Here is a 21,434-nt window from a genome sequence, read left to right as displayed (position 1 = left end):
TATCGGTCCTCTGAAGGTACTATTCCTAGCACACCGGAATGGAAGAGAAGTAGTGTTTGATACATGACAATGCGAATGCTGTTCATCGCTGGTGGAAGGCCTGCTTATTCCGACGTCACTTGCCGTGGCTTCGTTCGACAACGGTGTAGGGCTAGGCCGAATGGACGGCGGATGGACGGCGAATGAACCACGGTGAGACTCGCCTCGTCCGCGTGCCAGAATGAGCGCATGCAGAATGGACAGCATTGAAGGGCACACACTATACTGTGGCATGGTCCTGAGTTGATTGGCGGTTGACCATTGCACACTACGAAGCATTTTGTCAAGCAACATTGGGTCTCGGTAGGAGCAGATATTTGCTGTTTTAGCAGCCGACATATTCAACGGCTAGGATGCAGGCATTTCCATGAAGGATGTTCCGGAGCGTACTGGCTATCGGTCTATTTACACAAATGCAGAGCAATGCTAAAAAGAGTTTCCCGAAACGTCTGAAAGCTGGAAGGCCCATACGCTCCTCAAGATCCAACCTCTAAACCTACAGACAGTAGCAGGGGTGTCGGTTTGCTTAGGCCTTTTCGCCGCCAAAACCTTTGCGAGAGGTCTTGCCGATGGATTTGCGAGAGGTCTTGCCGGCGGTTTTGCGAGAGGGCTTGCCGGCGGTTTTGCGAGAGGGCTTGCCGGAGGTTTTGCTGGCCTGTTTCGTTGAAGACTTTCCTCGCGATGTTCCCTTAGGTGCCTTCGGTTTCGTTGGGTCCTTCTTGGGCGCGGGGCCTACCGTTCCTTTGCCAAACCTCATCATCTCACAAGCATCGACCTTCTGTTTCGTGTTTTTATTGAAGGACATCTGAATAAGCTTCGAGCCGCAGATCTTCTGCCAAAAATCTGCCAGATTGTTTGATGCTGCTTGACCCGCGAACGCGTTCCACGGAGTCTCCTTCCATGCAACTTCATCCTTGGGAAAGCCAGCCAGCTGTGGTTGAGGTCCGCTAGATCGTAGTGACCGATATTCGGGATTGAACTTGTCATTCTGGTGAAAGCCCTTATAAAAGTCATCCAGTCGGCCGGCCCGGATGTCTTTTTCAAGCTTCTTACTCAGGTCTTTCACACTAAAGACCCTCCAACCCTCAATTTGGTCGAATGGAATGAAACCGACGGCGGCGAACTCTGCTTGGTCGGCAAAAGGGGAGTGTCTCCCGAGAGATTTGTTCACGTCGACCAATTTCGGATCGGCTCGGATTTTATAGATGTATCCAGGCTTATTTGGGTCATGGCCAGCGGCAAAGAAAAGAGCGGTGAAGAGATCGGTGGTTGTAGAAACGAACTGCGTGTAGTGCCTTGTCCCGCCTTTGGTGTGAAGGAAGAGGCTGCTGCCCGCTTCAATCTCGTCGTCGCTGAACTTGATGTTGGCCAAGGATTTCTGAAAACCACGCGAGTATATACCACCATCTTGTTCGACTTCCGCTGGCGTCCTGCCGGTTTCACCACGCCAGACAGACTGAACGTCCGAATCTTCCCTTTGCGGTTTCGATCCACCTAATCCAGGGGTCCGTTTAGAAATGGTCGGAACAGCGTCAGATGGGACCAAGTGTCCTGCACACTCGCTCGCGAAGAGCAGCAGGAAGGCTGCCCATAGCACCCGTGAGAACCAGAATCCGTTCATTGTCCGTTGGTGCGTATGAAGCAGCGATGGAACCGTTCATGCCTCGCATCGTTTCTTGAGATCTGGGGGACACTTTGCGACTTAAGTAGGATCAGGCAAGCCGTGCAAGCGGAGTAGTTCGAGGCATGCTGGTAGGTCAATACTTGGTAGTGATAGCGAAAGCCTGGCTGACTTGATCCTGAACACCAGTGCCAAGGAACATGCGTGTCTCGCACAAGGGTCATTTCCAGCCTCCAAGGTGGTACGAGTCCTCGTTGACACGGCTAATCAAACTATTTTTGTCATCCGTCGAGCTAATGAAACGAGTGTCACGAGATGTATGTCAAGTAAGTATATGAGTAAGGAAGTGGATGTATTACTTAGTCAAGCATGTGGCACCTGTCGACGACACCTTCAACAGCACGAAAGGACATTGATGGGTATGCATGTGGGCTTTTCGGTGACAATTTCCATGAATGAAGGAAGTTTGGTTTGACTTTGGGCCCTAAACTGCACTACAGGTCAACTTGCCGGGTCACTGTTCCCACATGGGACGTGTTTTCCTGGTTCAGACGATGTCATTGCTTGGCCTAACACTTGCACTAAATTTAGCGCTCCTGCGTACCAAAATGATACATCAACGAAATAACTTCCACTTGCACATGTATATTCATCATCTTGGGTAGTTACAGTCCGGCGGTCATACCGCACAGGTGCTGTAGATGCGTGACCGTTACTTCCAGCGGCCCCAGCGGCCAAAGCGACCCAGATATTCGCAACAGCTCGGGTGGGTGTGGTTGTGGTTGTGGTTGCCTACAGAGTAGTCACAGCGGCCCACCAGACGAGGCGGCGCTGGAATCCATTTGCCCTGACGACTCTTTGCGAGAGGGGCCATGATTATAGAATTCTTTACGCCTTCAATCACGTATGAATCACCGTTTCTATTGCTAGCTCAGGTACATGCGTGCATGGGTGCCATCTCGTCGAGTCACGGGTCGCGTGACTTCGAGCATCGTATCACGCAGACGCGTCGACTGGGCATCGAGGCGATGCATACGAGCAAAGGATTACACGCATCTATTCATGATATCATAGTACCGTTCGTATTGTATATTTTCATATCATGTATGCATTTGCTTTGACTTGCGGGCACATGCACAAGTGCAGTTTCCTGTTGTGCGTAAGATTTTGCAGGTACGTCTCGGTTCAACTGGCAAGTGACATATGTAGTTGTGCAGAAGCACCGGAATCGAACACTTGTACTCCGTACTTGGCAATTGATACAGTAAAGACATTGATGGATATGCAATTATATGTACTTACAGACAGCACCTCTGCACCGTCTACACCATCATCCCCTGGTTGTCATCATCTAATTTTGGCGGGGTGTGGGGGCCGGGGACCCCCAATGGTGGCGAGATCGACAACTACTCCGAACACCTACTCAAGTACAAGTATTACCTAGCGCTTGACGCTCTAATAATATACTGAGCGCAACTACGGAGTACAGAGTATTACTTGTACAGTACGTAGCAGTTTACATGTGGCACTATGTTTTATACAATTTGCATAAAAGTGTAGTAGTACTTGGTTTCTCGTGAAAGGAGCCGTATCTCGGCATTGAGCCGACAAACGCCTCGAACTCGTATTCGCATGCAAGGTCACCGGATACAGTACTCAGTATAGTTAGTACGGAGGAATACCCTGCACAGTTCGAGCAGATGCACATGTATGAGAAGCGAACAATACTTTGGTATTATAGCGTAATGAATACTACTGTGCCCGGTGTAAAAGCAAGTACATGTACACAACATTTACTGAAGTACTTGGTTGTCGGCAAAGTGGGCATTGCGGGTTCGGGCATGTGACCATGCTTATTGGCTCCGACACTGCTCGTGCAGTCCGTTTCTATGGAGTATAAATGCATTCATTGATGCTTCTGGCATTGTGCAAGTTGGCGTGTCGTACAAGTGCAGTCAAGTGGGAATGCTGCTATGATGATCTCTACTGGGGAATTCACGTGCAGCCTCCTGTTCTTATGGCATAGCAATCGTTACGTTATGCTTTTTGTGTGTAAATACTTATGAAGTTGCACGAATACCTTTTGAATCTTGATACCAAAATAGGCACCGTTCGTATCTCTTGTGGCATGTCGCCGTACCAATAGTCCTGTGTGCCGCAAAAAAAAACCTGTGGTAAGAGTGAGTGACCCAGTACGAAGGTGGATCTTCACTATCTATCAATCGGCAGTTGATGTACTAATATTTATAATTCTACAACATTAGAGTTGCTCTTCTTTTCTATTCAGGTACGGGCTCTTATCACAGGAGATGTCGTGGTACGATACGAGATGGAGGAGTGACGCGAGGACGGATCGAGTGATGCAAGGGAGGCAATCATGATGAAGGGAAGGAACAGGGAATTCTCCGTACCGCTGCGAAAATTGGACAGCTAGACAGTGGGCATACTTCCTAATTCTTGTCACTGAGTTTGCGAGACCGAGACCGGCCTCGACGTACGGAGCTCGCTGTCAACCAACCGAAGTCGGCGCAGGATACAAACAATCCATGGCCGTAGAGGTACCACACGAGGCTAATTACAGTACTTACGCCCTACACCAGGTAGCCTCGGGGGTTTTTGGTCGTTCAATGTGAATATATTCTCGCGGAACATTCACGGAAAAACCCCCTTGGACAGTCTTTCTTCATCAATCACGGCTGGCTATCGTCAACAGTATGTGTCCCTTTTTCTCAAGTAGCCGGTTCATACTTGACTACCAAACGATACTGAGCAGAATCGTGCGCCGGGAACTGGCTTCAGAGTGTGGATAAATCAAACCATGGAAGCTCTGGGTATTACTGTAGAGTACGGGTAGCCTTGGCAACTACAGGGTGACAAAGGATCCGGTCGACCCCACCCAAAATGAAATTAACAAACAGTACGGAGTGATACAGATTACAGTACTGTACAGTACTCCGTACTCCGTACCATAATACAATCAATTATAAAATTATTAAATAGTCTATACTTGTACAAATATGCTCTTTCTAAAAGTACTACCAAGTACTTTGTATGCTAGCCATTTGCAACTACAACTGCTGCTAGGCGCCGAGGCATCGATTCAATCAACGAATTCAAGACATCTGTAACACAAATGGGGAGGTGTGCCCATATTGACAACATATCAGTTAGCCGTTAGACCAAATGGCCAAAACTAAGTACCTATCGAAAGATCCGCCAGTATCCGCACTTCGCGTGGGAACTAATTACACCTCACAGTCGCTCATACGTAAGGCCTACGCCTATAGCGCGCCTTAAGTATTACACAGAACTTTTGTCCCCATATTGTAGCTGCAGTACTGTACTGTAAGTACTGTACCTGTATTATTACCACTCTAGGCAACATACTTACTTACAGTACACTACAACTAGCGTCCCGTCACGATTCCACAAAATGCCCCATCATTGCCATACTGTAACCTACATAAGTAGTCATGTACGGAGTGCTTATAATTTACTGTCCCTTGGTCCCACCGCGCTCGTACACCTTCTCGGCACAAGTACAAACTACAGCCAAGTAGTAGGATTACCGTGACCAAGCAAGTACAAAGATTGCATCATCCCTGGCTGCCCTGAGAATCCCCGCATTGCAAGTCAGTATTGGTCAACGAGAGGTAAAGGCCTAAGGTACGTTGGTAGGGTGAACTGCTTCATCCAATCCGGAGGCATGCAGCACTACGTAGTTGCATTCGTACGCCCGTCACCAAGATCCATTGGGTGAAAGTATGACTTCAGCATCCTTCAAGTGCCGATTTCATGCTTGGAATATATATATGCATTAATATTCACTATACGAGCCTCACTGGTTAGACTATTGCATTCCTCGTCATGAGTAAAACCTACCCATCTCGACCATACCTCGCTAGTAGTTATCATCGAATCAGGATCGACTGTCCAAGAAAGGAATTGAACAAGTCCCTCAGTGATCCAGATATGGAGCCACGGTCGATCGTCTCTCACAAGCCCGCCTATAGCCCTAAGTTGAGAGATGGACGCTCGGCCTTGGACCAAAGTCGCGGTCGTCTTTGCATCTCATCTGGCTGGCCAGTGCCACTGAATGCTTCTGGGAGATGTGCCATTACATGTACGGAGTATCCTTGTGCACATGCACCAACAAACCGAATCCAGGCTTCGTTGGGAAGGGCTCTACCGGTACGGAGCACTGTCAATATGTAGTGTACAAGTATGGTTCACGGAGTACGGGGTATTACGGAGTATTATAATCCGGACTTAAACTCGAGGTATTGCACAATTAAATGTACAGAGTGTGCAAGTGGTACGGAGTATTAACGCTCTAGTAAATACAATATTGTTGTCATAGCTTGTAAATATTATTATTACTGTACTTACTTACAATGCTTGTATAAACTTAAGTCGCCCATGATTGAAACCTAATTTCGGACATATGTTATTCCGTGATCCTCCTCTATTTCTGTCCTGCAGTTCAAGTCGACGTACATAAGTACTCCGTAATACTCCGTATTCCATGTTTAATCAAGACTTGCACTATTACTTGTATTATTACGGAGTACTTACTGTACTTACACATGACCTGGCTCATAGGAGTGAGTGAACGTCCGTCGTGACGAGTGATTTTTTGGAGACCATCGATGGACCATCTCAAAAGCAGCATCGCTCTGCTGCCACCGAGCACATGGGTTCAAGCATTTTTTCTCGCTGCCGCAGGCGGCATTCTCGCCTTGCACGTCCTCCCGCGCGACGTCCGCGGCGAGCTCATAGATTACGGTGCTAGACGGGCCAACAATGGCCACCAGCTGAACGGCAAGAGCAGCGGCAAGTCAAGAAGCGTGCTGGCTTTGGCCACTTCGCTCATGAGCTCCGCCCAGGTTCCGCACTCGTGGTTCTGGCACTTCTACGCCCTCTCCGTCTTCTCGTCGGCCTTTTGGGCCTGGCAATACGCTCGGAGAGGGTCGTTCCTGGCCTCGCTGGCAGAGGCGCAAGCTCGATCGGGAGGCCCCTCGGTGGGTATGGGACACATCTTGCTGGCATGGTTGATGATGGTCTCGCAAGGCACAAGACGTCTGTACGAGTGCTTCTTCGTCCTCAAGCCGGGACGAACCCCCATGCTCTTGGCCCATTGGATCCTGGCTCTGGCCTATTACGCCGCCATCAATGTTGCCGTCTGGATCGAAGGGTCGGGTGAGTTTGGCATCCGTCACCGCCGTCGCGCCCTACGGATAGGACTAACACGGGCACGTCGGCAGGCGCCATTCTCGATTCGTGGACGTCGCAACACCACCTCGCCCTGACCTTCACTTCCCGGGACATTGCTGCCATGGTCGTCTTCGTCGCCGCCTGGCTGACGCAGAACCAGTGCCATCGGCACCTTGCCAGCCTCAAAAAGTACACCCTTCCCAGCGAGGGCGCGTTTGGCTATCTCGTCTGCCCTCACTACACATGCGAATGCGTCATCTACCTCGCCATCGCCCTCATGGTGGCGCCGGCTGGCAGTTTCTTCAACACCTCGGTTCTGTCTGGCGCCGTTTTCGTCGTAGTCAACCTCGGGGCCACGGCCCAGGGTACCAAGCAGTGGTACGCCCAGAAGTTTGGGGCTGACAAGATCGCCGCTCGATGGGCCATGATCCCCTTCGTATTCTAGCCCCATAGAAAGCAAAGGAATGCGGCGATGGCGTAAGCCCGCCCGTCACCTGGCCAGCATGGGCAACTTGGTTCCCATTGTCGACACCTTGACAACGTCTCGGAAGGTCAGGCTCGTTCGAAGTTTGCGAACGTTGCGACCATCTGCGTGCGCATCGGGATCGCGAAGCAATGGCCAGTTGACCACGCCCCCCTCTGCCGACAGGTTGACGTCCTCGTCAATGTCGGCGATGCCGTGGAGGTAATCGGTATAGAGACATTCCGTCGTGATGAGAAGACTACGGGGTTCTTGGAGAATTCGCCAAGCCGGCGTCGGGTCGAGGGCACCATCGTCTCTTGTACGATGCAGATTCAGGCAGAGACTGGCGCCTAGACTGACGGTGCAGACAACTGGCCAGTACGCCGCGCCGTCCTACGTCGGATGAGCATTCCTGGAAGCATCTGGAGACATGACGGATCATCCCTCCACCAGATGCGAGCACTTAACTTATGCGGCATGATGCCTATGCCCGGAGGATACTCGTTAATGAGAACATGGTTCGGTCCTCGATGCGGGCTGCCTTCAAATATGTCCGCCGGGTTGCTGTCGGACAGCGGGAGTGATTGCAACCGCGGGACGACAGGGTCTCTTAGCCACGAGGGGAGCGGTGCGTGCAGAAGCCTGTCTCGGACGAGTTCGGATGGCCAGGCTTGGAGCCTGCGGTGCGTGAGCTGTTTCCACCGAGGCTTGGGTGCCGAGGCGACCTTGCACGGCTCCCTCGTCAGCACCAGGCAACTGCGGGCCGGGGGAAGTAAAACACATGCGGCGAACAGGATGAGGCCGACATCGGCGCTAGAAACGCACCTTTGCCAGGATGGAGTCTTCCTCTTCCTCGCTGATGAAATTGGGTATGTAGTAGGCCGTCGAAGGAAGGCCTTGGATTCTTGCCTGCTCGAGAGATGGTGGGAGGGAGGAGGCCATGACCGACCCGGCGGCAACCGAGGGGTGAGGACTGTCCGCCGTCGGCTGTTCGAGTAGACCTGGGCGCTGTGCCGGACTCGTTCGGTACGTAGTTGTGGTAACAAAGGCCGGTGGGTTGCGGTGCAGCGACGTCGAGGGTGTCGTCGCCGTGGGCCCCGGTCCGTGGATGCTGAGGTGGACGAGATGGGCGTTTCAACGCATCGTACGAGCATACTCGAGCATAGTGGTGCAACGCCTGTACGCCAAATACTTACCGCAAGAACCAGTACTTAAGTCAGCACTTACTGTAAGCAAGTACTTAAGTATGTGCACGCAGCTGTCGACCGGTTACAGTACTATTAAGCTTAGTGCGATATGAGTACTTGCTAGTTCGCAAGTATAGTGCTCTGTGCGGAGTACTGTACTGTACCTGTACTAATATTGCCTCGGAGCCGGCTAACCCCTCTGTGTCATCAAAGCTTGGTGCAAATCGCACTAGCCTAATCAGTACAAGGAAACGGGTTTAGTCGCATATAGTACTGTACAAGTAGAAGCATCACGTGTCCACGCTCGCTCTACAGTACGTGCATCGGCAGATGGGGAGAGTTGGGAGGAGCGGTTCGTTCGCTTGCTCCTGATCAATGAGTCATCATTGCGAGCACGAGGATGACGATGTAATTCATAAATGCCCGATGGACTGACTATAGTAAATATTACCGCGTGTATTGACAAGGCCGGTCGAAGCGAAGAGTGGGAGATGCGGCGACTAGGGGACGGGCAACTGGCTAAGCCAGATGCAGGTTTTTGCTTGCCATAAGCTTGGAATTCTTGCCGGCTACGTATGAAAGCACCGGCACTTGCGCATGTAGATCGACCTTTGTCGACGGTTCGGTCGTGGTCGTAGTAAAATATTGACTGATAATGGGTGGCAAGCAGGAGAGGAGCCGCAAATCAACACCAGCTGATGCTGCCTCGGAGGTCAGAGCTTGCTGAGTACGGAAGAATGGCTGAATGATCCCTACCCAAACCATATGTATGCCGCACTTGTGCACTTACTGAATCTAGGCGCGCAGGACTCCGTAATTGTACGCAACCTACTCATGCCCATACTCACTCATGTACTGCAAGTCGTAAGTAGGCAGTCATGACATCTTTCGTGCAATGGCTGAGCAGTTGTGGCTGCGCTGGCTGCTGCCTCAGTGTTTCGGCCCAAACGCTGCGCTCGCCTCGCCTCTAGCTCGCCGGATCCGCCCCTGGGTGGACCAATCAGACGGCTAGATCAGACTTTTGCGGCTTCATTTCCCTCCAGGCAGAGGCTCCAGCATTTTGTCGCTGTCGTGCCTAGTCATATTGGCGGCGTCCATTCTTCCGACCCGTCCGTCTTGCCTGCCAGTCAAGTAAGTACTGTAGGTACTTGTGCTAGTACATTGAACCCTATCAAAAATGCCTGCTACGAGCATCCCTAGGTACTAGGTACCCACCCACTACAGTATGCTCCCCAGGTACGTTCTACCCATCCAGCCTGCAAGGCATTACTAAGTACTTGCCAACCTGCTCCGTTCAATGTACCTACTAGGTACCTACCTACCCTACCACCCTGCCAACTTACCTCCCCTAGCCCGCAGCACCCACCATCCATCTGCTCTGCGGTCGGAAAGTAGAGGCCGTGATCGTCAATACTCGTACTTCTCATCCCCCGTCACCGTCCCCGTCACCCGTCCGTCACCCGTCACCATCGTCCGTCTATGCATGCCGCCGCTGGAGAATCCGACGCATAGGTTGCCCTTCTCATTTCCTTTGGACTTTCCCCACCGACGCGCCCTACATTCGGTGAAGCGATCAACTCCCCCGCCCGCCCGTCCCTGGTCGCTCATTTCGGATTCGTCGTCGTCGGGACCCTCGATAGGGGCTGCGCTGCCCACCCATCACGACAGCATTCGACCGTACCTTTGGCTGCTTTGCTGCCACCCGTGGCCGTTGCTGACGAGCCAAATCAATCGCCCGATTTCGCCTCTGATCCTCGCTTCACCTGCACAACTACTCAACCTCCCGCCGGCCCCCGCCCGTCGGCGCCCTCCTCGTCGCCCTCGACCAGAGCAACGTGTCCCCCATCCCCCCGCCCCCAATCCCCTTCGGTCTCCCATCTCCAGGATGGTGGTAGTCGCTTGCTCCTCTCGCAGATAAATGACATGGATGCGCAGAATGCTGCCGAGTCGACCCAGACGAGGCCTGCTGGCGCTCCTTCCCCTCGGCAGCGGCGAAGCTCTGGGCCGGACCAGAAGGCATCCTCGCCGACCCACCTGAAGGCCCCGTGGCCGAAGTCTGCAAGTTACAATGCGGCCGCCTCGCCTTCCGCCCATGATGGCTCGCCGACATCGCATCCCGACGACCATGCCGACGACCGCGACTCGGACGCCGAGACCATCGTCCTGCCTGGTAAACATGCCCGCTCTCCCTCCAAGGCCCGCAAGGTTCGCCAGGAGGATAAGAGTGAGAGCGACGCCGAGGCCGGCAAGCGCCGCAAACCCAGCCAAATACCCATCAGCGACGATGCCGACCCGAGCAACGGCAGCAACGAAGGCGACGCCAAGGCCCCAGTCTCCGCCGGCGCCCCTGGCAGCAACCTGAACGTGAATAAGAAGAAGCAGCAGCAGCAGCAGCAGCAGCAACATCGCCTCTCCGCTTCGGGCTCGGCTGCGCTGGAAAAGGACCGTCGTCCTCGCGGCAAGGACGCCGGTGCCGCTTCGGCCTCTCTGAGCTCTGCACCCGCCTCGCCCTCTCAAACACCTCATCAAAACCATCACCGACAGGAGCGGCAGGAGCGGCAGGAGCGGCAGGAGCAGCAGGAGCCGCCGCAACGACAGCAGCAGGTTCATCGCAGGCATCGCTCTGATGTCGGCCTCTCTTCTCTTTCCGACTCCGATCAACATTCATCACACAAGGCATCGTCAAAATCATTCCTACGCGACAAACTCAAGCCCGGCGAGCGACCTCTGCCCCACAAACGAAAAGCCCCCAAGACGGAATCCGATGACGAGGCGGATGCTCGCAAGCCCAGCCGTCAACGCACCACCAGCGCTGGCCTGGACGTCGACGGCAGGCGCCCATCCAAGACACCCTTGAAGGCCCCGCCGGACTCCCGTGCGAGGTCGATTTCGCCCCAAAACCGACACCGTCGACGGAGCACTTCAACACACCTGCCCCCGAATTCATCAAATAGCATCTATCACAAGAAGAAGCAGCTGCCTCCACCTCTCCAGTCCGTGAGCTATCACTCCGACTCCTCCGACAGCGAGTCCCTGCAACCGCGCACCTCGAAGCTGCGCAACCTTGCCACTTCGACGGCAGCCGATTCGGCCATCTCCCCGGCCAAGATGGCACCCCACAAGAAACATCTCGACGCTCACGGCCAGACCCTCTTGGCGCGCGCCTGTGCGCGTGCCGAGTACGACAACGCGAAGAAGCGACTCCATGAGCGGCCCGAGGATTTGAACGTCGCAGATTACGCCGGCAACACGCCGCTCCAGATCGCCGCCATTAATGGCTGCGAGGATATTGTGAAGCTGTTGATCGATGCTGGCTGCAACCTCGACTGTGTCAACTACGACAAAGACACTCCGTTGCTGGATGCCGTCGACAACGGCCACCTCGGCGTCATCAACCTTCTTTTGGCCGCTGGCGTGAACCCTCGCAAGGCGAACGTCAACGGCGAGGAGCCGCTGGATCGTGTCACGGATGAGACGGAAAATGCCAATGAAATCCGTACCGTGCTTCTCGAGGCCCGAAAACGTGCCGGAGATCGACGGGGCCGAACCTCGGAGGACCGCAACTCGCATCACGACAACTTGGACGCACATGCTCCCGACAGTCCTCGCCGCTCCCCGACCGGCACCGCGGCACTCTCGACCGGCCGCAGGGCCGGCACCGTTCGCTCCACCAAGACGAGGAACGACTTGCTCTACATGCCCTTGGACGACAAGACGTTGCGCCAAGCGGCCGGGCGCGGCGATGAGGAAACCGTCGCGCGCATATTGCAAGTGAAGGAAAAGTTTGATGATCCGGAAACCATGGTGGCCGCCGCCCGAGGCGGCCACGATCTCGTCCTGCAGCTGCTGCTCGGCCTCGGCAACGCCAACGCCGACCCCAGCCCGGTTCCGTCACTTACGCCCGAGCTGGCGACGCCGATGCTCGCCGCCATCGGCCAGGAGAACATCAAAGTCATCGAACTCCTGTTGGAGCAGCAAGGCTTCGACCCGACTCGCCGGTTCAAGGGCGAGACCTACTACGAGATTGCGCGGCGTCGAGGAGGCCCGAATGGCCACGAGGAGGAGCAGAAGTTGAAGAATGCCTATGACGAGTATAAGCGCTCGCATCGGGACACCCTGAAGCTTAAATCTCCCGGAGGACGGCTTGAGCGCGAAAGGGAACGAGAGTCACGGCGAGACGACGGCAAAGACGTCTCCCGGCCTCTGAAGCGAAACCACTCGAGCCCAACCCTCGAAGTCGACCCTAAGAAGAAGCTCGCCTCCGCTTCCAAGCTGACGAGTCCCCGTGAAAAGAAGAGGTCCAATTCGCTCGCAAATCGTGGCGAGGATGATCATCCAAAGCGTGTCGTCGAACGTGTCAGGAAAGACGCGGCAAACGTCTCCGACCGAGAAGTCTCACCGGCAAGGCCTCACAAGCCCAAGGCCGTGCGCGCCGAGTCGGATCTCACGGCCCTGTCGTCCGAGGGAGAAGCTGCCAAGCCTCGAAGGAAGCTCGTCTCCAAGGGCGAGCTGAGCCGAGAACGCGACAAGCAGAAGCGCGCCTTCAAGGATCCATCGAGCCCGAACGAGCCACGAAGCGACGACGCGGCCGACAAGAGCAAGTCGTCGGAAAAGTATCACGGCAGGGCCAAGGCGCTGAAACGAGACGAGCTCCGAGAGCATGGACCTGGCGAGGGTGCAACCAAGAGGCACCGAGCCAGCATGACGCCCGAGAGGTCGAACGATGCCGACAAGGATCACGGCGAATTACCGGTCAAGCGGCGACGGCTTGACGTGGAGAGCACGGACAAGTCCCTGAAACAGCCTTCCTCGGCAGACGGCCGTCAACATAAATCCAGCCTGCCACGCGACCCTTCTGCGAAGCTCTCCAGAAAGGACCGCGAGGAAGGGAGGGACCGGCGGGACCCCCAGCATCCCGCCGGCGCAAAGGCCGGAACCGGCAAGTCGATCAAGGTCAAGTCCGAAGATGCCGACGTCCACATGCTTGATATGGTACAAGCCCAAGTTCCCGTTGTTCCCGACGCCTCCAGCTCCAGAAAGGTCCAGGACGAGCAGGTGAAGAAGAAGGAGATGGAGGAGATTCGCGTCACCGAGGTGGCCAAGGAAGACGAGCGCAAACGGATCCAGGCGGAGGAAAAGAAGAAGCGCGACGCCGAAGAGTCACGGAGGAAGGCGGAGGAGGAGCAGGCTCGCAAGGCGGAGGCGGAAAAGAGGAAGCGCGAAGAAGAAGAGGCGCGCAAGCGACAAGAGCAGGCAGACCGCGAGCGTCGAGAGGCCGAGATTGCTGCGCGACGACGCGAGGAGGCAAGGCTACGGCTCGAGGAGGAGAGGAGGCGGAAGAAGGAAGCGGAGGAGCAGAAACGACGCGAGCAAGAGGAGCAGCTGCGCAGGGAGCAGCTCGAACGCGAGGTCGCCGAAGCGGCTCGGAAGCAGCGCGAGGAGGAGGAAAGCAGGGAACGGGAACGGCGAGAACGTCTTCACCGGGAAGAGCTGGAACGGAAACGAGCTGCTCGAGAGGCGGAACAGAGGCGACTCCACGAGGAACAGGAGCGATGCCGGCTGGACAAGCTTCCACCACTGCTGCGATGGTTGGATACGTGTCCGAATCCCAAGCTTCCCGCCGTCGCCCAGAGGTTCGCCCGCTTGCTCGGCTGCCGCTACGACACAATCCACCCGGAGACGACTGGGACCGAGGTCGGTCGCGAACAGTGGGTTCTCAACACGGACGTCGCGCTGCTGCTGGGCGAGAAAGATCTGAACCTCTCGAGATGTAAGCGGCGCTGTGGTGTCTCTAAACCGAAACCGAGCTAACTTGGGGTGCCTAGATACCGGGTGGTCACGGACGCCGGCGAGCAAGCTGGCTAAATTGACCGTTTGGGGAACCGAGGGTATTCGCTACGCGCTGATCGAACACAAGTGGTGGGATCTTGGACAACAGCTTCCCGGGTACTACGACGGACGTAAGCCGTCAAGCCTGCGCACGCTGGAACTAGATCTGCTCAGGAAGGCGGCGTGGGAGAGGTTTCTTGCCTTGGACATGTTCTTCGTGAAGGTATGCTTCGGGCGATCGTCCCATTCCCTGCGCCGGCGTTGTTCGCACTCTACTGACACACACTCGCAGGTGTCCGATCTCCTATACACGATACCCAACGTTCCGCACCTTCTGAACATCAAAGTTGCGGTCGAGTATCGAGAGCTGTTCGAAAGCGAAGCGGATGCTGCCAAGTGGACCGTGACCAAGTCGAAGTGGAAGAAGGATCCCGGGGCGGCCAAGTACCACGGTCACGCGCCGCGCAACCAGTACTTTGTCAACGGCGTCTTCGTCGGGGAGGACATTGCCAGTGGGTACCAGATCAGCAGGACGCCGTTTCCGGAGAATCGCGTGCCGAGACGGGGATTGGTTCGCGTCTCGCGAGACGACCCGGACTACGAACGCCTATGCAAGGAGCAGGGTCTGCAACACTTGCTCGAGGAGCAGCAGACTCCTGCGTCGGTGCCGAATGGCCTTTTGTCATCTCCTGCGAGTCAGACGACGGCCGCTCCGGAGGCTGCCCTCGTAAACGGAACGACCAGCCATTCCACCGCACACGAGCATGTTAACGGCGTTGATGCGGCGGGTGAGTCGACGGCGAACGGTGTTCAAAACCAGTGAAACATGGATTCAGCATGATAATTGGCTGTTCGAGTATCGCACGGGGTTTCCTATATCAGACCGACCCGGTGTGCTCGCCACGAGGGCGCGGTCGGGAACAGGACAGTTGGCGTTGATGGGGAGTGGTGGTTGACGGAAGCGTTGCATGCATGTCAGTGGGAACGAAGCATTTCAATGATGGCATAACGGAGTGCGATTCTTTGCAGAGCTCTTTTTTGGATTTTTTGCTTTGCATTGCAATGGACAAACGAACGAAGTCACTGGCCGACACTCCTGCTCGCGGCAAGCTGGAGAAACAAACGAAGCTGCGTTGGGGCGTCTGGTGTCTTGAATTTTGTCGAGATACCTGTTGGTTGTAGGCAGTCCCGGATAGACAAGAAGCGTGATTGTGTTCCTTAGCGAGTATATTGAATACATGCTTTACGATACGAGGCTTGCACGCGCCTCCATTCTCGTCTTCGGTGGTGGTGGTGGTGGTGGTGGATGGGAACGGGGATATTGTTGTGGGTGAGACTCGCTCGTTCATACTATAGTGTGATGCTGTATCATTCATTCATGGTCATCTAGCAGTCAGAAGTACCAGTTGTTAGCAGTATTTCGGAGCACTATTAAAGCTACAGACAGTACTCCGTAAAGTACGGAGTACTCCGTAAGTACAGTACTTACAAGTATTACAAGGACTCCGTATTACCTGCAGTGCTGTATGTACTGTAAGTAATTACTTACCTAGGTACAGACACGTAAACACCTAACATAAGTACAAGTACAGTAATACTGTAAGTACTGAGAACGGTACGGAGAATGGGGGGGAGGGACGGACTAAATCCCAAAAAAATTACCCCACCAGGCCATCCCACCGATTACTGCCAGAATCGATCACTTTCGATTTCTCAACACCATCAATCGCACCCGCGACGAGCAGGACGGCACTGCAGGACTTCCAACGGGACGCTTGACACGGATACACTAGCAAGGACCCGGACAGAGGGATCTGTCGAGCCGGCACCATGTCGACAACGGTGGAAAAGGTATGCTGCCCCGATACCCGTCCACGGCGGTGTCGGCACGAGCGAGAAAGAGTCGAGGCTGACAATGGCGATTCGGCAGATCAAAGCAATCGAGGAGGAGGTGCGTACCACGAAGAAGCCGAGACGACCCCCCTCCCGTTCGGACGACGCTTCTTCCGCGACCGAGTTTCTAACAGCGAGGGTGGATCGCAGATGGCCAAGACGCAAAAGAACAAGGCCACCTCCTACCACCTGGGTCAGCTCAAGGCCAAGCTGGCCAAGCTGAAGCGCGAGCTGCTGACGCCCAGCAGCGGCGGCGGCGGCGGCGGTGCTGGTTTTGACGTGGCGAGGACCGGCGTCGCCAGCATCGGCTTCATCGGCTTTCCGTCGGTTGGCAAGAGCACGTTGATGAGTCGGTTGACCGGGCAGCATTCCGAGGCGGCGGCGTACGAGTTTACGACCTTGACGAGCGTACCAGGACAGCTCATATACAACGGTGAGTCGTAAAGCTCGATGGGTGGCACGCGACGACGACGACGACGACGGACGGCATGCTGATGCAGGCCTTGGCGCGTCTCCAGGCGCTCCTCTTCAGGTCATCGACTTGCCAGGAATCATCGAGGGTGCCAAGGATGGCCGGGGTCGAGGTCGGCAGGTCATTGCCGTCGCGAAGACGTGTCATCTCATCTTCATCGTCCTCGACGTGAACAAGCCCCTGACGGATAAGAGAGTCATCGAGTCGGAACTGGAGGGATTCGGCATCCGCATCAACAAGGAGCCGCCCAACATCACGTTCAAGAAGAAGGACAAGGGTGGACTCAACATCACGAACACGGTGCCTCTGACGCACATCGACAACGATGAGATCAAGGCCGTCATGAGCGAGTACCGCATCAACTCGGCCGACATCACGATACGCTGCGATGCCACCGTCGACGACCTGATCGATATCCTGGAAGCCAAGAGCCGCAGGTGAGCATGGACGCCGCGGGGTGGACGCGCAGGCCGGAGCACCGTTTGCCGCTAACGCCTTCCACGCGCTCCCAGCTACATCCCCGTCGTGTACTGCCTCAACAAGATCGACTCCATCAGCATCGAGGAGCTGGATCTCCTGTATCGCATCCCCAACGCCGTCCCCATCAGCTCCGAGCACGGCTGGAACATTGACGAGCTCATGGAGTGCATGTGGGACAAGCTCAGCTTGAAGCGCGTCTACACAAAGCCCAAGGGCAAGCAGCCCGACTATTCATCACCCGTCGTGCTTCGGGCCACGAGGTGCACCGTCGAAGATTTCGTTCGTCCTTCCCCCACCCCCACTCTCCGACATGGACATGGCATCTCCGACTGACCGGGACACTTCTCATCCAGTGCAACGCCATCCACCGGACCATTGTGGAGCAGTTCAAGACGGCCATCGTGTACGGCAAGTCGGTCAAGCATCAGCCTCAACGAGTCGGTTTGGGACACGAGCTGGAGGACGAGGACGTGGGTGAGTACCTCCGCAAGCCCTCCGCAAGCGCCGAGCGAGTGGGTGAGGCTGTGCAACCGGCGGGGACGGCAGCACGAACCAGGGTTCTCGCTGCCATCGGCACATGGACTTGATGGCCGCAACGGCTGGATGCCCTCTCCTCGCCCCCTGCTCCTCCTTGGCAGCCAGTCCCCTCATTTCAGCCCAACGGTGCGGAAGCAAGACAACGAGGACAAGGCTAACCACGAGCAGTGACCATTGTCAAACGATGAACAGACCCGACGTAATCATGGCGGGGGAGGGGGATGGAAAGGGGGACGCTCTCGGAGGCTGGCTCAGCCGCCGGTCGAAGGGGGTGGGGCCGGGCCGTAATAGTTTACCTCCAGTCCACGGTAGCGCCGTGTAGGGATGCATCGAAGCCCGACCGTTGGCTGCGCGCCTGATGAACTCGACCGGCCGTCCTACCTCTTCCGGCCACTCGCTGATGATGGCGTCCAAGGTTGGAAGATGGATGGCGTTGCATGCAAAGGTCATGGCGCCCATGCCGGCATTTCAGCAAAAATGGTGTCCGCAGGTCGACAAGGTCGGAAGGAAGAAAACGAACATGGTCAGAAATGAGCTGGTCCTCATAAAGGGGTGACAACAACGACGACGATCTACGGCCAGGTCATGCCTTGCGGTGTGTTGGCGTCCCTTTCGAGGGTCGGGAGAGGGAGAGACGGGCGATCTGGAGCACGACTTCGATGCGGCATGGTGCTCGTTTGCGCATGGCATGCGTAGGAGCCGGCGGATGGGAATGGAAATAGCCATCGAAGGGACGGTTCGGAAGTCACAGAGCAGCGTGGGCGAACGCGAACGCGAAGCGGCAAGAAAGTTAAACGACCATTTGTTCCCTGCCGGTAGTGCCCCCAACGTGTACCGTTAACAGTCTGCATGCTCGTACTCTGCGTGCGCAAGTGTAGCCGCTGCGTGGCCGGTTCCGCCGTGGTGATGGGGTGAGCTTGGAGGAGCAGGACCCTCCCTGCAGGGGCGCCACCATCTTGCCCGTTCGGACGGACGGTCCGGAGCCCAAGACAGGGAGAGCGAGGCCGTGCAACGAAAAGCAGGTGAAGATGAGGTTGGGCAATCGACATTGACGTCGCCTATCCGTCGGTCATACGATCAGCGGCCACAGCGTTCGGTACTCGTACTGGTACATGACGGGGCATTTGTGGCAATCTCAGATGTACAAGTAGGAGCGCGTATTATCCTCATGATACCGAGTGCGCGTACAAGTGCACGTGCATGTGCTCGTCGTGTGTGAGCTGTGCTCCGGACGAGCACGGTACCGCATCATGGTCGGTACGTAGCAGTCAGGACGATGACACCTCCGCGTTCGTTGTACACTGTCTGCGTCGGATGCGCTGGATGCATGCATGACGGTGGCCAGGGCAGGGCCGCACGAGACCAGGGCAGGGCATCCAAAGCATCATCATGCGGGCGGCCATCCATGCGTGCATACGCATACATGTACACACGAACATACGTACCGGTACACAATGTGTGGCCTATATTAAGTGTAGATGAATGCATGGCCCGCTCGGTAACTGGCTTTGGACGGTCGGCCGTCTACCGTCCGTTGGGCGATCCAAGCGATTGTCTGGCTGCACCTAGGTCGGGACATTTTCCTCATCTCGGTTTTCATGTTGCAGGAGGGTAACTTGTTATTAACCGAGCCAGCCTTTCACAGGCCCGTCGCCTGCCGCCGCCAGGGGCAAGCCGGCGGCGGTGGATCACACAAGGTCCGATGGCGTCGTATCAGCTGCCACCTTGGGGAGGCTGGGGGGATGGGCCGCATTGAAGTAGGGATTTCGAGGGACGGAGAAGATGTCGATGGCCGTGGGAGGAACACGGCATCGATACGTCTTGGCGTGGCCGAGAGCCCGAGGTGGGTTGGGTTCGGTTCGGGCATCGGGGATGGCACCTGTGCGACGGCGAGAACAGAGCAGCACATCACGGAAGCACGAGAGAGAAGGAAGCAAAGCATAGGACTCACCCTTTGCCCTCGCCGTTGCCGTTGCGGAGAGAAGCGCCGTGCACGTGTGTGACGGGGGCGGTCGGAAGCCATCGCGGCGTTGCCGTTACGTGTGACGAGGGGTGAGGCGGACGACTGTCCGGTCTGTGACTGTCCGGTCTGTGCGGACTTTGGGATCCAATCGTCTTTGGGGACAGGAACGTGACAATGTCTCGGCATTGTGACGAAACTGTGGGTGTTGGATGGTGGACGCCTGTGTATGAGATGACATGACAAACCATGGCGGAGATGGAGGGCGGAGCGAGGGGCTCCGAATTCGGACACGAAATGAGGGCGCAGGTACGTCGTGGTACTGGTACATGTGCGGAGTACGGCGTATATATTAATGCTTGTACTCCGTACTTGCTGTATATTATGCAAATGGATATTACGAGGGACTCGTTTGGAGCAGAGGCGGTAATTACTAGGGGTCTTCCCTACCTTGTAATACCTGCCATCAGAACCTACCTCCCTCCTATCAGTTCATGCCTCTTATCAGTTCGTACCTCCTATCAGTTCATACCTGATATTAGTTCGCACCTCCAATCAGTTCATACCTCATCCTATCAGTACCTACCTACCTTCTCGGAGCACCTACAAGCACTGTCGGCATGTACCTACGGATATGTCGACGAACAACTACGGTACCTAGTATTATCAGGTACCTAGTAATAGCTACTGTGCCTAATAGGTACAGCAGGTACCTATCCCAATGATGGACAGAGTCGGGAGGTTAGCAATCATGCGGTGCTCCTACGCCCACCCACACGATTGGTCGCTCCCAAAGTCGCAAGCAGCATCCCGCTGACCCTCGTCTGGTCGAGCAGTGCTCCCAACGATCCACCCACGAGCGTGTTTATGCTTTTGCTTCGTTGAATTCAAGGCTAGCGGCCAAGGGGAAAGAGAGTACGGAGTAGGAGGCCCCTGATTGTCCCGTATAGTACCTGCATAGGCAGAGCTCGTACTCCGTGCCTACTTCAAGTCTACAGTACCATCTGCAACTACCAGCACCAACACAGTCCGGGTGCGAGGCCGAGACTTGAAGCCGCTACGTAGCCGTCGACTATGGGGTGTCATTACTGTATCTTGTCCGGCTCCTGTCCCGTACTGGTCATGTCCTTGTCCTCGACTTGCCCTGTTCCTCTATGTCTAGTACCTACAACTACTACGCCTACTACTATTGGCAACTCAGCTCGCCAGGAAGTCCCACGAATGAATTAGCGCATATTAGGAAAGCCTGTCAACGCTACGCACAAGTATATATGTACGCGCATGCAGTACACGCACGAGGGCAAGTTTCCGGGCTTTGTAATGTGAACTGGGTACTAACATTTGCACTCGTGCCGCTGCGCCCAGGTCAAGTGTACAGCAGAGTCAGATATCTGCCGGTGCGGCCTCGTCGCTACCGTCATCCTTGCTGCCCCCAACTCCAGTGCTAATCCGTATGGGCAGGCTGCAGGTACTTACCTCTAGCATACTGCACACAAGTACGGAGTACATGTAGTCATACGATTAACCGCCTTCGTCGTCGCCTGAGGCCCCGGGGAAAGCAGGGAAAGCGTGACCAGATCGCCTCCGCCAAGTTGCAGGAGCGGCCAACTCCTCGATCATGACGCAGGCTCAACGTCTGATCCATCATCTTCCCAATCCATCGCCTACCTACGATCGGCAACCAGACAGACAGGCAAGGCAGCCTCTGCGGTTGTCATCATCGGCCGACTCCTGTCGTG

The 21,434-nt window shown here is 55.5% G+C and overlaps 6 protein-coding genes across 6 annotated transcripts; 3 read left to right on the top strand and 3 right to left on the bottom strand.

The window, feature by feature from the left end:
• Window positions 1–565: 565 nt before the first annotated feature.
• On the bottom strand, window positions 566–1,660 carry DCS_01245 (uncharacterized protein; the record flags this gene model as incomplete). The annotated part of the gene is made up of 1 exon (XM_040798580.1): window positions 566–1,660. The coding sequence occupies one exon, from the start codon at window positions 1,658–1,660 to the stop codon at window positions 566–568; it is 1,095 nt and encodes a 364-aa protein (XP_040659463.1).
• A 4,649-nt stretch (window positions 1,661–6,309) lies between these two features.
• DCS_01244 (uncharacterized protein) lies at window positions 6,310–7,319 on the top strand (the record flags this gene model as incomplete). Its single annotated transcript, XM_040798579.1, has 2 exons — window positions 6,310–6,859; window positions 6,925–7,319. The coding sequence occupies 2 exons, from the start codon at window positions 6,310–6,312 to the stop codon at window positions 7,317–7,319; spliced, it is 945 nt and encodes a 314-aa protein (XP_040659462.1).
• Window positions 7,320–7,364: 45 nt separating this feature from the next.
• On the bottom strand, window positions 7,365–8,501 carry DCS_01243 (Alkbh6 protein; the record flags this gene model as incomplete). The annotated part of the gene is made up of 3 exons (XM_040798578.1): window positions 7,365–7,730; window positions 8,163–8,448; window positions 8,494–8,501. The coding sequence occupies 3 exons, from the start codon at window positions 8,499–8,501 to the stop codon at window positions 7,365–7,367; spliced, it is 660 nt and encodes a 219-aa protein (XP_040659461.1).
• A 1,946-nt stretch (window positions 8,502–10,447) lies between these two features.
• On the top strand, window positions 10,448–15,176 carry DCS_01242 (uncharacterized protein; the record flags this gene model as incomplete). The annotated part of the gene is made up of 3 exons (XM_040798577.1): window positions 10,448–14,294; window positions 14,350–14,576; window positions 14,646–15,176. The coding sequence occupies 3 exons, from the start codon at window positions 10,448–10,450 to the stop codon at window positions 15,174–15,176; spliced, it is 4,605 nt and encodes a 1,534-aa protein (XP_040659460.1).
• A 1,007-nt stretch (window positions 15,177–16,183) lies between these two features.
• On the top strand, window positions 16,184–17,785 carry DCS_01241 (developmentally regulated GTP-binding protein 1; the record flags this gene model as incomplete). Its single annotated transcript, XM_040798576.1, has 4 exons — window positions 16,184–16,679; window positions 16,747–17,155; window positions 17,231–17,477; window positions 17,552–17,785. 4 exons carry the CDS (start codon window positions 16,184–16,186, stop codon window positions 17,783–17,785), a joined length of 1,386 nt encoding a protein of 461 aa, XP_040659459.1.
• A 1,638-nt stretch (window positions 17,786–19,423) lies between these two features.
• DCS_01240 (uncharacterized protein) lies at window positions 19,424–19,884 on the bottom strand (the record flags this gene model as incomplete). Its single annotated transcript, XM_040798575.1, has 2 exons — window positions 19,424–19,614; window positions 19,776–19,884. 2 exons carry the CDS (start codon window positions 19,882–19,884, stop codon window positions 19,424–19,426), a joined length of 300 nt encoding a protein of 99 aa, XP_040659458.1.
• Between the last annotated feature and the right edge of the window lie 1,550 nt (window positions 19,885–21,434).

Source organism: Drechmeria coniospora, chromosome 01 (genome assembly GCF_001625195.1).
Source record: "Drechmeria coniospora strain ARSEF 6962 chromosome 01, whole genome shotgun sequence".
Taxonomy (NCBI): domain Eukaryota; kingdom Fungi; phylum Ascomycota; class Sordariomycetes; order Hypocreales; family Ophiocordycipitaceae; genus Drechmeria; species Drechmeria coniospora.
This window is presented reverse-complemented; position numbering and strand designations above follow the sequence as displayed.